At 30.5% G+C, this 18269-nt stretch overlaps 1 protein-coding gene across 1 annotated transcript in view; it reads right to left on the bottom strand.

Annotated features, from left to right (window-relative positions):
- Positions 1-18269, bottom strand: part of LOC126748168 (tyrosine-protein phosphatase 99A-like) — a 286407-nt gene that overhangs the window by 57535 nt on the left and 210603 nt on the right. The window contains exons 6-7 of the mRNA XM_050457205.1: positions 12064-12248; positions 5251-5365 (exon numbers count right to left, since the gene is read on the bottom strand). Coding sequence (XP_050313162.1) covers positions 5251-5365; positions 12064-12248 — 300 coding nt within the window. The remainder of the gene's footprint in view (positions 1-5250; positions 5366-12063; positions 12249-18269) is intronic.

The raw sequence follows: 18269 nt of genomic DNA, 5'->3' as shown, positions 1-18269 counted from the left end.
GGAAAATGAAAAAAAAATCTGAGTAGTGATATTAGAAACCCGATAAAGAAAAGAACAAGTTTAGGAGAAAAACACCCAGGAAACGCCATACAGCTAAGAGAAATTAACAAAGAGGTATCCAAAACAATTCAAAGGGTGGAAAGGCTACATAACATTAAAGAAATAACTAAAAGAGGCTAACAAGGGAATAAAAGTACTGAGGACAAATTTATCCGAAGGCAAAAGACAAATATGCAAGTCACCTGGAGATGACGGAGTTGATTCTTCGTCATTCCGGAATGACACAAGTGGCGCACCCATGACGTCTCGAAGGTTAGCGAGAATCTTCCGGAACAACGTTCTGCCGAGTATATAAGGAGCGGCATTACCGATTGTTCTCAGTTGAGTCAAGTAAAGTTCAGTACATTGGTGCGAGATTTAAATAGTTACAGTGAAAATAAATATTTCTAATAGTTATGAGTGATCATGTTTAGTACTTTAAGTATGATAATAAATTAGTTAACTATTTGCAATTGTTTTAATTCAAACCTAACGAATGAAAAAAAAACGCTACAATACTGTACAAACTATACAATGCTTAAACAAACGAAGAAAAACAACCAGGTCACGGTCTCACAAATATTTATTATCGACGACACGTGTTTCGCTCTATTAGAGCATCATCAGGTCTAAAACTAAAATGCCAAAATACACATCACATTTTACACACAATTCTATAAATCTTAATATAATAAATGTTTGTGAGACCGTGACTTGGTTGTTTTTCTTCGTTTGTTTATGTGGTACTCTTTGAGAAAATGGATGAAGCCTTTTTGTTATACAATGCTTGTCTAAGAAATACTATAACGCCTTAACAATTGGCTAAGGCAATAATAAGATTGCTGCATAAGAGAGGTGATGTAGCTCAAATATAAATCAAGGCCATTTAGCTTATTTTTGAAGATTTATGAACTCTTAGGAAAATATTTACCAAAAATTTAATCTTTATAATCAAACGAACAGGCAAGATTCCGTTAGAGCTATAGCACCAATCATCTCCACACAGTGACAAATCTTATTGAGAAATCTTTTGGTACTCGTTTTCTTAACCATCTTCACTTCTGATGACCTGGTATCAATTGCAGAAAAATTCACTGGGAGATGCTAAAGGAACTGGAACTAACATTAAAAGAAATTGAGCTGAATATCTACATCATCAGTAACAGTCTCTCTAAAACGGCTTAAATATTGAGCAAGTTTGGTCCTATATTAGTGTAGGGAACTAACTGGTAACAACCAACAGGGAAGTTTTAGTAGGTAACCGGCCACGGAGTGCTACACTCAAGAACTACCGGTGTTTATTAAACATTTCTTCGCCAAAAGAAAAGGTCCTATATTGGGAGCGATAATTAAACTTGCGAAATCAGCAAGAATATAGGTCTTACTTGGGCAGCCCTCAAAAAACCGAGGAGCTACATCTTAGGACTTATATATCTTATATCTTAGAACTAATCAACGGCATAATACCATTTAATACCGGTTCATTTTCATACTACAGCCTGGATCTTCTTAAAATGTTTAAAATCGTTAACACACAATCTAGTCTAAGTATTAAATTTCCTATTGATTAACCCCACGGCGAGTGAATTTTTATTACTAAGTACAAAAACAAATTCATATTTTTTATGTTCTTTGAATGCCGGAATGGAACAAACCAAAGCCAGCAGAGTCGTTTTTTTTTTTAAAGTTGTTAGAGGCGAACTGAGGTGCAAGCAAATCCACGGCCTCTGCTTAGTAGCTGTTTTGCCCTTAATGTTTCAACACCGTTAGGGTAAATGAAACATAAAACTCTACTAAAGGATAATGACCTAATTTTAGAAGGATTTGGTATAAGATTTAGTGGTGGAAACGGCGCCGCTTCAAGAGCCTCACCGAATCGCCGACTAATTAGTAAAAGCGGAAAAAATGGAAAAAAAGGAAAATTAGATGAATTTTATTTTTTAAATTGGCCGATGCCGGGAGAAAAGCGGATTAATTTACGTTTTTCGGTTGAAAATTGTTTGGAGAGGGTAAGTTTTTGCTTGTACTTAAAATTTTAGTTTGGCGATGAGGGTATATTAATTCAGAGGCATATCGACATTCGTTTAATAAGGATCAAGCTAGATGAGTTCTCAAAAGCAGCTGTGCTATTTTGTTATGAATATATAAATAAAACATCTTTTTTGCACATTTCGGCGACATTGACCACTACAGCGAACTTTATATTCATTATTTTCCAATAAGGTTTTTTGGCTGGAATCACATTTAAACCCAGCCATTTTAATAGCTACATACTAAATAAGCCATATTAGTGACAGCTGAACAAAGCGATTTTAAGTAAACCGAAATTTTTAAAAACAGGAACTGCTTAAAGCACAACTAACTCAAAGTCAACTAGTCAAAATTACTCACTTCAATTTTCTATAATTATGCGATATACGTCCAATGACCTAATAAATGGATGGGTATAGTTTGGATAACTTACAGGAATGGTCCATTTATTACATCTGGACTCCCCTGGTATGAACCCAACGTCTTTAACAGCATCACATTTAAATATGATCGTATAATCGCACGTTACTAAGATTCATCTTAATATCGGATTGCTAAACCGCTTGCCTAAATAATGTTCCCATCCAGGCGCTCCGTAATTTAGAAATGTAAATCATGAAGATTGTTTTATTATCCAGACCAATAAAATTTACTGCTCTGTTTTGTAGACTAATGCAGCCGGTCCATTAATCAAGGTACGGTACTCGGGTCGATGAGGGCGTTATGGTGTCAATTTTCCAACCATTCATTACCCTTAACCACATTTCGAACATCCGTGTTTAATTAACTGATGTTTTTTCAACGTGACAACCAACCAGGAGATGCCAGAATGCTGTTTTCGTTTCTAAATTATGAGGAACAGTTTGTCACTTTATTATTTTGTCTTTTATATCTTTTTTAAGTTAAGTTTAGGATCGTAAGTGGTTTTGTGCAGCTCTCTAAAACTTATCAGACATATAATCAACATTTAAGTTCGTTATATGAGTATAGCAATGATATGCTATTGGTATCCATTTAAGTTATGCAAATAATAATAAATATGATCTTTATTCGCTCCCTTAATTTTTTTGTTGAAATTAGGATGTTTATTATTTATTTAGGAATACAATATTGAAAAGGATTATGATGGTTTCCAGGTATTTGCATTAGATTTTTATATCTTTTAGGTATTTCAAATGTATTTGTCACTTAGTTCCTGGCATTTATTAACGTATTTTTTGACGTCCTTCAATCTTTTTGAATATTTTTTTATGTTGCTCAAGGATTTGCAATAATATTTTCACCCTTTTCTAGCAATTATTAATATCATTGTTTTTTACTTTTTTAAGTCATTTTTTGACTTTCAGATTTGCTTCTAGGTCTTTCGGACATTTTAAAATAATAAATGTCTAAGCATAGGCTTTTAAAGTAAGTTAATTTTATCAGATAATTAGCATATTTTGCAATAATTTTCAGGTTTTCCACATTTTCTAATATCTTCCCTGGAATTGTAATTAAATACTTATTTATTGCCTATTTGCCTTTGATATACATTGTTCACTTCATTCGCGGCATTTTCAACGAAGTTTCTGATGTTTTTCCATTCTTTCAAGCAAGCTTTTTTTGTATTTCAGCTACAATTTTCAATAAACTTAAATTTTTTTTGACAATTGCACTACATTTTCACTTGATTCTTGTTTATCAACAAATTTTTCAGGTTAGTTAGATATTTGCAATTAAATTTTAATGTATTTCATAAATTTAAATAAAGTGAAAACACTTTATTCCTGTCTTTTATAAACGTAATTTTTGACGTCTTTCGAATATTTCAAGGCATTTTATAGGCATTCAAGGAACTTGCAATAACATTTTAACTGCTTCGAGTATTAGCAATAAGTTTTTCACTTTTTTCCTATAATTAATCTTTGTTGATGTCTTCACATTTTTTATGTATCTCTCAACTAGAATTTGCAAAATAGATTTTATGTTTTTTTAAGATATTTGCAATTATGTTGTCACGTTATTCTTGTCATTTACCAACATTATTTTTTAGATTTTTCAGATATTTCGAGTAATTTTCTATGTCCTCTAAGAATTTTCATATATTTCACACATTCGAAATTAATTGTTCACTTAAGTTATTATAAAGGCTTATTTCCCAATTCCTATATAAAATTGCTTCTAGGTGTAAATCTCAGTTACAATATTCTAAACTCGCTATATGGATCTGAAAGTAAAGTATTATTATGTATATAAGTATATATGAAAGTAAACATTATATTCTGTATTATTCACCTCCTTGAATTTACCTAAGTTTGCCTTTTTATATATGTGTCTTATTTATTATCCGTTTATTATTCGAACAATCAAATTCTAGGTCCAACAATCTACGTATTCTTGATTACTTTCATACAACAACCAAATATAAAATCCGCTATATGAAAATGCTAATAAAGTGTTATTGGTATCCATTTAAGTTATGCAAATGGAATATAAAAATTATGGTCTATATTCAGCTCCTCTGCTTTGTTTATTTCGTTTTTTTTAGGAATATTACGACATAAAGACTGAAATCTTTTAGTCCCTGTTTTTATATATGTTTTGGCGATATGGTATCTAATACATATAAACAGCCCATTACTTCAATGTTACACTGCGATATAAAGGTAAAAATTGTACTATATACATAAAAAGCTAAAAGAAAGCACGATAAGCACGAACGCGTTAGGAAAACAGAAGAAATATATTATTTTTATGTTTTTCTTGCATACTTATTTTAACTCTATAAAAGCAGAATCTATGTTTCTCGTTCTTGCGTATTTTGTACTTATATGTCTAAACTTTCTAATAAAGTAAAGTTAAGAAGTACTGTTATGAAAAGCTATAAGCCCTAGAAACTTATAACAAAAAATAATATTTAAGGGGATTTTAATATAATTAAAAAAATAATACAAACAATGAGAATTTCAAAAAAAGCAAAATGAAAAGCAATAAAAACTAAGCAGCTACTAATAACCTGATAAAGCAACTTAACCTTATTTCCAATCTCTTCAATGAAATCTGGTTCAAATACAAATTGGTAATCTACTTACAAAAGTCAAGCGTTTTCTACGGAGTGGCATCTACAGTGAGTGCTGCATGTTGGCGCATGTCTGGCTTCTACTTCATGTGTTTTAAACTAAAATGAAATACAATACTTACTTCCTTCTTCAGTGACTACCACTAGAGACGAAAGCGGTCCTTCCCCCACCACATTTTCTACTCGCAATCCCACCTCATACGCTGTATTTGGTTCCAAATTTGGGATTGCCATGTTCTAAAAAAAAACGTATCCATTTAAGTTATGCATAAAAGGATAATAAAATGGCTTGTTTAAAATTGAGATTTAGATCCTTAAAAAGTTAAGTAATTGGCATGACGGTATCAAAAGAGACTGAGCTTCTATTGTAAATCATGAAAGTATCATAAAATACATTTAATAGCGAATAAACCAGGGTTATATTTTACAATCGTTTTATACTAGCCATTTGTGTTGATGTCTCCATTATAACGGTTATGTGCCATAAATTGCGACTTTGATGTTTTTGACATTACTAGACCTTACTAACATTGCAACGTCAAAGAAAAAATTGAAGGAATTTCATGTACAAATCCGAATCTCGACCGGGTCCAATGAAAATCCACATGATTTAGGTTAATATAATGAAGGTTTTGTCTTGAGATTATGCCGGGAGCAAATAATCGTAGTTAATTGAATTGACCGAATAATAATTCACCGCCGGGATTTTGGGTAAGACACTTTATCACCTATTCTGAAGTTTTTGGTACTTGACTAGAATTATTGGGCGAGTCCTGTAGAAAAGCTTTGATTTCTTATTCATAGCGAATTGATGGCATAGTTCTGCTTCCCACGAGCCACTTAAATTTACGTGGGATTTACGCTTAGGGACTAATTATCTTAAATCGCCTTAGAGATCCTTGTTAAGGGAACATTCGGGAGCAAATTGAACATTTATTATTATCATTATCAAAAGATAAAACCTTTGGTATTTGAAAATTTCTTTATTATCTATGACAATTAAATATACTAATTTAATTAATAATAAAATAATGGTTTTTACGAATAATTTTTGTTTTTTTTTCGATTCCTCTCTCTGCCTCTGCTTGTCTATATCTTGATTTATTAGCTATTTATGACGTAATTTTCTTATCTCACATTCACCATAATTTATGATTTTATATAATATACAGGGGTTGTGAAAAAAAGGGATGAAGGAAAAAACCTTCTATGCGTGGCGAATCGCTTTTAGAAATAAAAAGTTTGACAGTAGGAAAAATTATGGTCTTTGGCCACGCACTTCTGTTACTACATATTTTTAAATTAACATCCCTTACTCGTTACAAGCCAAAGGTTTACACAGTATCGTTTTAAAGTAGAAAAGTCTAAATCTGCTTAAAAGAGGAAAAAAAATTGATTTCGATAAAACTATATTATAGAATTGTAATAAAACCAATACAAAACGAGACGAGCTTAATAGACTTTTTTGAGAATTTAGCCATTAACTATATAAAATAAATGTATTCAGTTAGCCGATGCATTTAATATTACACAAAGTATTACAAAACCAACTCAATATAGTTTTTATAATAATCCAAATACTCTTTTAGACCTAAGAATTAGTAACAAGCACTTAAAAGTTATTAAAAATAACTCTATTCCCGTTTCTGCAGCAATTGGTGATCACTGCCTTATTTATGCAATTTTACGAATCAAAATTAATATAAATAAATCTAGAAATTATGATAATGTTTGAATAGGCTGTTAATCAACTCCCGTGGTGTTCGATCATCTATTCTATTTTAATTGATGAATTTACATTAGTTCAGCTTAAAAAATTTACTATTTTTGCCTTGGATTAGAGATAACATAAAATTATGAACTAATATTCTACATAACACAGATTCTGAAATATCTCCTAATTTGGCTGATTTTGAATTACTTATTTTGCAAGCTGAAAAAACTTGCCTTCAACTGACTGAAAGAAATAATAAATTGCTTCAATTGCCTTGGAGAATTAGGAAATGACTTTAATTTCCTGAAAGAAAATTTAAAAAAAAATCTGGAGGTGTCAAATCTGGAAGGTTTTCCATCCATTTTCTTTACTAAAACTATGACCTTTAAGGGAAATCTGATTGCGCACATGTTAGGAAGAAGGATTGGGAAAAATTAGGATATGGCATCAAATGCCTGCTAGATATATGTAATTAAACAAGGACCGAACAGTACGCTCTCTACGCATACTGTTTGGTCCTTGTCAACAACAGAATGTAAACAAACAAAATAAAAAATAATAATATAAAAAATAATAAAATAAACAATAATAATAAATAGAAGGTTTTTTCGATTGCTTTGGAAAATTAAAAAATTGCTTCAATACAAATAACTGCCTGGAAGAAATAAAAAATTATTTCAACTATCTTTGGAAAGTTAAAAAATGGCTTTAATTTCCCATAGAAAATAGAAATATTTTAAGGAAAAGTGTCAAGCCTAAAAGGTTTTTCGGCCCGTTTTTCTACTAAGACTTCAAGCTTTAACGGAAATCTAATGGTACAATTGTCAGAACGAAGCAAAGAAGCGAAAAATTGCCTCAATTGTCCGAAAAAATTAGGAAACAGCTCTAAATGCCTGAAAGATATAAGCAATTTCTTCAATTGCCTAGATGTGATAAGACATTGCTTCCATTGTATGGAAAAAGTTAAAAGTTGTTTTAACTATCTGGAAGAAATAAGAAATTACTCCAATTTCCTGGCAGAAACAAAAACATTTTAAGGAAAACCTGCAGGTATAATACCTGGAAGGTTTTCCGGCCATTTCAATTACTATGACTTTAAGCTGAATCTGATAGTATAATTACCAGAAAGAAGGAAAGAAGAAAAAGTTACCTAAAAAAATTAGGAACTGGCATCAAATACGTGAAAAATTAAGAAATTGCTTTAATTGCCTGGAAAATGATTTTAGTTGCCTAGAAGTAATAAGACATTACTTCAATTCCCGTGAAAAATTGAGAAATGACGTCAATTGCACGGAAGAAATAAGAAATTGCTTCAATTGCCTTGGAAATATTAGAAAATAGATTCAGTTTTATAAGTGAAATGTAAACATTTTAAGGAAGATCTGGAGATGTAAAACGTGGAAAGTTTTCCGGCGATTTTCTTTATTAAGACTTCGAGATCCAAGGGAAATCTGACTAGTACAATTACCAGAAAGAAGGCAAAATGAATGAGTGAAAAATGGTCTCAATTGCGTGGAAAAATTACGAAATGGCTTTAATTAAATGGAAAAAATAAGAAGCTAATTCAATTTTTTGAAAGAAATTAAAAGTAGCTTCAACTTCTTGAAAGAAATAAGAAATTACTATAACCGCCTGGGAAAACTAGGAAATTGCTTCAATTGTCTAGAAATATTAAGATATTATGCTTCAATTGCCTTGGAAAATTGGAAAATGGCTTCAATTTCCTGAAAGAAATAATAATTTGCTTTGATTGGCCTGGAACATTGCTAAATTGCTTCAATCCGGGAAAAATAAGAAATTGCTTCAATTGCCTGAAAAATAGTTTCAGTTGCCTAGAAATATTAGGACACTAATCTTACATTTACTTAAGAAGAAAGAAACTGATTTAATTTCTTCGAAGAAATAAGGACTTACTTTGATTAGCTTGAAATATTAGGAAATGCCTTACTAGGAAAACTAATAAATTACTTCAATTACCTAGAAAAATGAAGACATGACTTCAATTGCCAGAAAGAAATAAGAAATTGCTTCAATTGCATGGAAGAAGTAAGAAAATGGTTTCAATTTGTTGAAAAAAAAAAGCAGTGGATTCAATTGCCTTTAATAAATAATAATGACTTCAAGTGCCTGGAAGAAATAAGAAATTGTTTGAACTGTCTTGGAAAATTAGGAACCGGCTTTTTCCCAAAAGAAATAAGAACATTTTAAAGAAAATCTGGAAATGTAAAGCCTGAAAGGTTTTCCCGCCATTTTCTTTATTAAAACCTAAAACGGGAAAGTGTAAGGATATGCAATCTGGAGAATTTTCAGGCCACATAATAATATCAATTCTAATAGTTGGAATAACTTGTTAGAATCTATTAAACAACATTCGTATTATACCTATTACCTTAAGAAATATATTAAAATGATGTTGTTGCAAGAATAATCTGTTTGATTATATATTCTACAAACCTAAAAAAAGATAACGTTATGTTTATTACTAACATATGCACTAATTTTTTACGGCTCTAATAATAATACTTTTTTCCTCAAGTTTGCTGTTGTATATATAGCCGATTATATTTGTACACCCTACTACCTTCCTTCTTTTTTTCTTCAAAATTATAATTTTTCATTTCTTATCTGAATTACTGTATTGTATATATTTCGTAAGTAGTTATTGATGCATCTCACGTAATTCGTTGCTAAGATTGCAACGAATTACTTTGCTAAGGTTTTCTTATAATCGATATACACTCTTATTTGACAAAATCAATTTTCACTTATCATTTTGTGTAACAAAACATTCATGACAGGCTTTAAAGTTATGCATATTAAATGCTAAACCAAGTAGTGAAAAACTGCATTATGGTTTAAGAAAAATCTTTTTACCATTTAATATAAATTTATCATTATTTTTATTTTTCTTATTATTCTTCATTACTTCATTTTTTTTTAGTGACATTTTCTGATTTTAATTCCATTTTTCACTATCTAGGCCTTGATTCCTCTAGACATATTTTTTTCCTATCAAAAATCTCTCTTAGATCTTTTAAAGCAATTATTTTAATTACTAAGACATTACTCTTTCAATAAAATGATTTAATAAGTCTGATTTTATTATTATAATTAAATGATTATTCTTTTATTACAATCTAATATTATATTGATTTTCTGTCATGCTGTGTAAGAAGATATTCCTGATAACCTTAAGGGTTATGCACATTTAACAGCTTAAAAGTTGATGCTGTGCCATGCAAGAAAATTTGAATGTTCTTGCAGCCGATAAAAATTTTAATACACATTAAAAAATTGTTACGACTCATATGTATCTATTCTATATGCGCATTTTATACGTTTTCATATCCGGTTGCTGTAATATTTCTGTGCAGTTCAATCGGAGTAAAATCGCAATTTTATGACAGCTACAAAAATTATATGACAAATTCTATTATAATCACAATAACTTACAACAAAGTTGCGGGTTTAACAACCAATTTCTCACGGATTCTCGCCAAAAGCTATTATATTTAAATTTATTACGACACATTCTCCACTCCTTAATATACGATGGACAATAAAGGATCCTAATAAAAACATCGACCACTTTGTAAATGTACCACTTTTTTTAATATTACGGATCAATTTCATTCAGCCATCTGCTACCAACAAAAGCCCTTAAACGAAGTGATCGTAAAACCTAATTCCTCATAATGTCTAATGAATTTAATGAAAATCTATGCCGCGGCTTCACCCACAATAAACTTACATTGTAGATAAACTATCTCACTAAAGACAAGTAAACAAAATTGGCATATTCTCATGTCTGTATACAATGTGGCAATTAAATTTATAAGATAAGTCCAAGAGACCCTATAGGAATCACACCCGACAACATTGCTTTATTGCTCTGGGCCCTAAGACGTAATTTAACTTAGAGTAGTTAAACCAAGTTCTAATCCTAACCACAATTAAAGGTGAAAGTGTAATGTTAACCAACTGTCTATATCCATGATGGGAACTTCGAGCCTAGAAACTAGTTAACAACATTTAGTTCCGAGTGCATATAGCATAACCATGAAGACATATATAGAACTTTAAATCTATTTATTATGATTAATTAATTTACTTATATCTGTATCTAAATGTAGATTTTATTTAGAAATTGAAACTGATTTTATCAGGTAGACAGTCCAAAGGATTTATACAAACTTTGGAAATTTAAAACTGGTCTCAGGCACAAGTATCATTGACGATCGTAATGAAATTATGCTTTTTGTATATAGCCGGACAAACTACGTAAAAAAATGACGATATTAAGTTTGTTCCTGGTCGTAATAGAAAAATGAGATATGACAGGAGAGACAAAACTTAAGACAGCCAAACCGAACAAACTCCATTACGGGATCCTTAAAATTTCTACATGCAAAATTTAAAAATGTAATAATATCTAGCCTCTCAAATAAGTATTAGAAAAAAATAATAATTTTCTATGTATGCCCTAAATGTTATCAGCTATTTAGATTCTTCGTAAAATCTTATGAAGTTTTATGAGTTACATCATATACTTTGATCCAATGAGTAATTGAGATATTGGTAATTGAAAATTTTCATTTTGAGGAGCTACAGAGCCAAAACAATTTGAGATAGAGAAAAATGGATTTCACGATTTCACGATGAGTTTTTTTAAAACCAGTTTGAGAAAATAATAGTCTTTTTCAATTAACATTTTTAAATATCTCAAAAACAGTTGAAGCATTACATTTTTTAAAATTTTATGTTGATTCAAAAGATGAAAAATTTAATATAACCACGGTAGTTCATGCCAGGAGTATTATTAGAAAAAAGTCAAAATTTTCTAAGGTATGCGCTAAATATTATAAACTATTTAGAATCTTCGTAAAATTGTATAAAATTTAATCTTATGTAATAATCTATGTTAAAAAAATATAAATTTTAAGATGTTTTGCGATAAAAAATAAAATATTTTTTTCCATTTTTAAACATTAAAACCCATTTTAGACCTCAGTACCACGAACGATCGCAATAAAAGTATACTCCCGGTATACAATGGCAAGTACCAAATCAGAAAATAACAATTTTAAGCAGTTACGAAAAACCCGTTCACTCTTAAAAAAATACTTTAATCAAGTTTCCACAGTTGTTGCTCATATACTAAAACACCCTACTGTGCAGCAGTTTTTTAGCATCCAAAATCAAACACAATATAAATACTTACAGTGATCCGTATATTCCTAATAAATTTCTCGTGTGCAGCCAGTTGTGCTGGCGTAAGCCTCTTCCAGCTCAAACGATATCCATGAAAATCACCTCGAAGTTCCTCCAGTTTCGGTTGATCCCAAAAGACCGAAATAGCCGTCGACGAGAGGTTGTGGGCATTCAATACTGGTTTAGCCAATGGTACTAAAACAAAAAAAAATATTTCTTCATTAAAGTAAAAGCGTTGCAGTTTTATAGAAGATTTCAGATGTTTCATTTAAAGAGTTGTTATTGAAGTCAACTAAACCTGAAAATAACTTTGATTTGAAGAAAAAAAACATCTGTGCTTGGATGCAGAGGTAGTAACAAAAGCTGATGTTGACAAAATTTTATGTCCGAATACAACAAGAAGAAGCAGACCAGAAGATAAAATTAAAAAATTATAAAAAAAAGAAAGGTGACAATAATTCTTGGCACAATGATTCAAGGGAAAATAGAATTGCTGACTTAGACGAGCTAGGTAAAAGTGATTTGGATAAGGTTGATAAAAATGAATGGTAAATGTGGTTGTTAGTTTATTTAGGGATCTATTTATGTTTTATTTAATAGTTTCAGATGTAGTGCCGGTATTACAAAGTGCAACCCTTAATCTAAATTATTTCACCGAACTATGTACTAAACTAATAACATTGGTCTTAAAATTCTTCTTAGTTGGGATAAAGTAACATTAAATAAGTCTATGTTATCGTGCATTTTATTATAGAGTTTACACATACTGAACAGAGGGCTTTAGATGTCTATTGTTATTGGCTCCATATGGGATGTAAAAACTAAGAGGAACTAAGAGCATTTATATAACTCAATTGAAGAGGCATTATTATTGTAATATTTGTTTTCTCGAAAGAACTTGTAACGCGTCATTTTGTTATGACTTACAGCGTAGTCATATTTGTAACATTCATAGTATGGGCTCCAAATTATGCATGCATATTCTGCTGAACTTCTTATGTAGGCATAGTACAGCTGCCTCAGACATGCTGAATTATAGAACTTTTTAGTATGCACATTTGAGATGCTTTATTTGTATGGGTACATGATACTATTTTTTTTTCTATGATATGAAAAGACAATTATCAAATTACAGTGTACTCGATTGTTACTCGATTATTCTCGATTGACACTATCCAAATATTTTTGTAATTCCGAACAGTCACCAAAGCTATTTATTATCTTGTCATCCGCAAACAATAAACCTATTGATTTTTTTAAAACTTTTGTAATAATATTTATAAATAATAAAAATAACAAAGGGCTGAGATTTATATCCTTTAATATTCACTGAATACTCCCTGTCACAAAGATATTCCATAAAAAAATCTATTAAATTTTCATGGAATCCAAATTAATATCTTAGTCTACCTAATAATATTCCAGTAGAAACTTTGTCGAAAGCTTTTTCAAAGTCAGTGTATGTAAAATCTATATGTTCTCAAAGATTCAAAGCATCAGAGATCTCTTGGGTAGCATTCACTAAATTACTTAAAGTGGACTTAGATTTGAGGGAGTCATGTTGAAAAACGAAAATGCCATTATTCACTTTATTTAATATTTTTAATAAAACCAGGTCAAACACATTGGCAGGGGTAGAGAGTATCGCAATTGGCCAATAATTTTGTAGTTTCGATCGAAAAATGGAAGTTTCGAGGCTTAAATTAAATAGGGTAAATAAGGAAAACAAAGAAAATCAAAAAAGTCCTTAAGGAAGAACGAAGATATAGAGTCCAATTCAACTGCTTTTATGTATCGCAATGCAATCATCATCTGAACCTGATTAATAACCACTTCATGAGCATTAATATTGTCTGGAATATTGGGGTTGATACCCACATCATTTGAGTAAACACTACCAAAGTATCTGGCAAAAGCATCACAAATTTTATTTCCATCATTAATTACTTCATTAGAAAGATACATTGAGTTGGGGATATGATACGTGCGTGTTGTGTTGTTGGAATTTGAAAAGTTCCAAAACGACTTGGAATCAACACACGTTGAATGATAGATATGTATGCATTTTTTATTTAATTTTAATTTCACTTTATTATTGGGTATACACAAGTCCAGAATTTTATATATTTTTTCATAAAAACATTCGACGGCAGTATTAACGTCAATAATAACAATATTTAATTAATTGCCTCTTTTAAAGTTATAATTATTTTGTAGTTCTTCTTGATGCTTTATTTGCTAAAGTGAAACCGAAACATTTAATGTAAGAAGGCATCTTCCAAGTTGGTGCAGCATATACAGCTATAACATAAAAAGAAAAATCTTTATTCAAAGATACTTTTACTATCAATACATTAATATCATTAACATTAAATGCGATTTTCACACAAGACATTTTTAAATGGAAATTATCAAGTCTTGTGATATTTTAATTTTTTTAAGTTTTGTTCTTTATCTTGGAAATAATTCAAAAGTAAACGTAAATCAAGTAAAAGTCTTGTGGTTTGATGTGGAGAATATGAAGGAAAAAATTGAAACTGAAAATCTTTGAGAAGGTAAGAAAATGCCGGTCTAGTTTTCTTTTTTCGGGTAAAATGCGAGCGGTAAACGGGCTTTAAAAAATATATGAAGGCTGCTTGTAACCGCGAAAAACGTTCGCTGGCACCCGTTTTAAAGCGACCCAGTTTCAGAAAGTCTAGTTATTAAAAGTCGTGGCAGTTATTTTCAGGTGCATCTTGATTTATACCTTTCCGAACGGCGTTCCTGGAAATGTCGATAAATAAATGCTTTTCGGCAGCCGCAAAGTAGGTTTTTATTACGCAGTCTCCCGGGGTATTAGATTTTTTCGTAATCTAGGTGACTCTAAACCTCAAAAGCCTCTCAGACGAAAATTCGAAATAAAAGCGAGCATTCCAGTAGGGAAATTTTAGCCATGAAGTATCCATTTCCTTAATTTGCGAATGTGATGAATTCGTAACAAACAACGAAGGGTTCGGGGAACGGAGGATCGTAAAAATCTGCGATGCAAATAGACGGCAATGCCAAATCTAAATTTCGAGACGTTATTGGGCTATTTGGCGAAACTCTCAGAAACAAGAAGTTAAATATATACGTTGTAAGGCTAAGCTCTTATACATGTTTTCCTCGTCTTTCTAAAAGGGTGGAAAAATTTGTTGATTCTTGATATTTAAGTAAAAGCACAAGGCACAATAAAAATATTAGAATGGAAATTGTACTCACCATTTCATTTTTATACCGTTCTCTGGATCGTCTGGAAATTGTATTTTTCTTACTTACTTTACTCAAATACAATGAAAAATTATCATTTTATTACCAGTTTTTATGACTGAGAGATACCCTTTTAGTTTTTACAAATATTTGAATTTTTTGAAAATTATATTTTTCTCCCATGAAAAAATATTGATACCTCAGACTAAGATGCTGAAAGTGACCGCCATTAACAGCATCTCAAACCATTTATATCCATCCAGTCATTTCAATTATCCACACAATGTATTAATCAATGCAATGCATTAAATTGAACCTTAGAAAATCAACTAGTGGTGAGCAAACTAAACCACTCAACGAAGTTAGAATAATCTTCAATAATAAATATCCGAATTAGACCAACCCTTATAATTTTTTGTAACCGGAAAATTGATACCTAGATTGAGAAAAAACAGCTGGAATTAGTAGAGGGGCATATACTACACATAGAAAAAATACTTATAAAAGGAATTTATGCAGAGTAGCTTTAAGGAGGTGGGTTTGAGGAGGGTGAAAAAATTGTATAATTACGATTTACGCTTAAAGTTGACGTCAAATCGTAAACAAAAAATTAAATACAAAAGTTGTAGAGAATACAAATGTCTGCAACTTTTAAAAGTCACTTTTCAACATAACCTCAAAATTTCCAAAAAAAAACAGGGAAAACCGATTTTTCATTTTTGAATTATTAATTTTTAGAAGAACTTTTCGATTTTTGTTAAACATTTGTTTTAGTGTCCTAAATAACCTCCAATTTTTTCAAATTAAAATATTGAAAATTTACCAAGATATTCTATTTTTTCGGAAAAAATTAAATTTTCGTTAAATTGCTCCCATACGAAAAAGAAACTTCCTATGTAGAAAAAACAGTTGAAAAACGCAAAAAACCCGAAAACTCTGTTTTGTAACAATAAAATTTGCAATAATTGTTATTTGTTTGCTTAAACTTTAATAAAATAAGAAAATTGATTGCACCATTGAATTCTAGGGGAAGAAATACAAAAGAATCTAGACTATTAGATATCGTGTACCTTGAGTACTGAAGTTTTTAATTAATGCGTCTCATGCTCTTATGCCTCCTACGATCCATATATGGTAGACTTTAAATGTAGACTATTCATAACTACTTTCAATCGTACATACTTTTCTATTGTATTTTTTTTCCGCAGATCACGAATTTATAGTCCATACATAGAGGTATTTTTTAAATATAGTTAATATGCACAATGAAAGTAGTGTTCGGTGAACTTTTTTAAAGAATTTCTCTAAAATTGTATCAAATGTTCTTGTTTTCAAGCATGAAGAGCAAACAAGGTTTATAATCGTAATTTATTTACTTACTTACTACTCACATACCTGAAAGGTAGATTATAGTTATCCTGTTCCTAAAAATATTAGAATGGAAATTGTACTCACCATTTCATTTTTATACCGTTCTCTGGATCGTCTGGAACTTGTATTTTTCTTACTTAGTTTACTCAAATACCATAAAAAAATATCATTTTATTACCAGTTGTTATGATTAAGAGATACCTTTTTATTTTTTACAAATATTTGAATTTTTTGAAAATTATATTTTTCTCCAATGAAAACATATTGATACCTCAAACGAAGATGCTGAAAGTGACCGCCATTAACAGCATCTCAAACCTTTTATATCCTTCCAGTCATTTCAATTATCAACAGTAGAAGAAATGTTCAGTGATTATTCCGAAGAATTCGACAGAACAATTAATTTTTTAATATGTGCTTATGGATCTTTGCAAGAGTGGGAATTAATAAGATGGGCCTATAATTGCCGATCAGACCTTGAACCCTTCTTAAAAATAGGCTTTAACTTTGGAAACTTTTAGATAAGATGGACAGTATTCTGTGAAGATACTTTTTTTTAATCAGTTTAGTTAGGATAAATAAACTCTCTTTGTTCATTGGGTCTAATTTGTTGATTAGGATTAGGTTGATTGTTATTAAAAAGGGGTCTTTGAAAATTGTTGTTACCATTTTGGAAATAATTTGATCGTTGCTGTGAATGACATTCGTTGGCATAATCACCGATGCGCTCGCATGAATGGCATTTGGTTGCTTGAAGATTGGGTCTTCTTATTGATTGATTAGAAATTGGTTTAGGAAGGTTAATTAAGGTTTATTGTGCTGTTTTTTATTAATGAAAATGTTAGTTTTCTGGATATTTGCATGTATTTTTGCATTCAAGGTTTGAACACGGTTTAGGAATATTAAAGGAGATTCGTTTGCTAATTGTTTAACGCGTTGCAAGTCCTAAATAAGCGAGGATAGGTCTTTAGTATTGCCAAAATAAGAGTTAAGTAGTTGTTTTATTTCTAAATGTGACAAAGGATTTCTAGAGATTATTAGCTGCGCTGCTTTTCCGCGTAATTTATTTTTTATCTGAATTACTAATAAATGTTTCTGATTTCTAGTGGACATGTTATAAGCATAATCACAAGCGTTAAGAAATGTTTTCAGAAAAATTTGATCTCCTTCAAACTCAGGGATTATTGAGAAAATATTTGATAATTTATATGGTTCTACTTCTGCATCATTATGTGCAGTAATGTTTGTTTCATTGTCTGTCATGTCTGTCAATGTTTAATTAGAAGAGCAAATAGTAAGAAGCAAATAGTAAAAAGAAAATATTTTTAGCTTTTTAAAATGACCCATTAATAGCGAATCTATAGCATCCCTCAGCTATATCCAGCTTTCTTGTTGAAAGCTAAACCTAAGACAATCTGGAATATTCTGCCTCAAAAACTGCGTATGATTTCTCATTATAGCAGATAAATCTACCAGAATCTAGATAGCTACCGGTGCAAAAAACGTATTTAATTCAAGACTCCCATCAACAGTTTTATGAAGATTCGAGGAAATTGAATTAATTTATTACCGTTCCATAATAGTTTAAAGTACGTTATTAAGTTAATAAAAAAAAAT

This window comes from Anthonomus grandis, chromosome 22, assembly GCF_022605725.1.
Source record: "Anthonomus grandis grandis chromosome 22, icAntGran1.3, whole genome shotgun sequence".
NCBI classification, from domain to species: Eukaryota; Metazoa; Arthropoda; class Insecta; order Coleoptera; family Curculionidae; genus Anthonomus; species Anthonomus grandis.
This window is presented reverse-complemented; position numbering and strand designations above follow the sequence as displayed.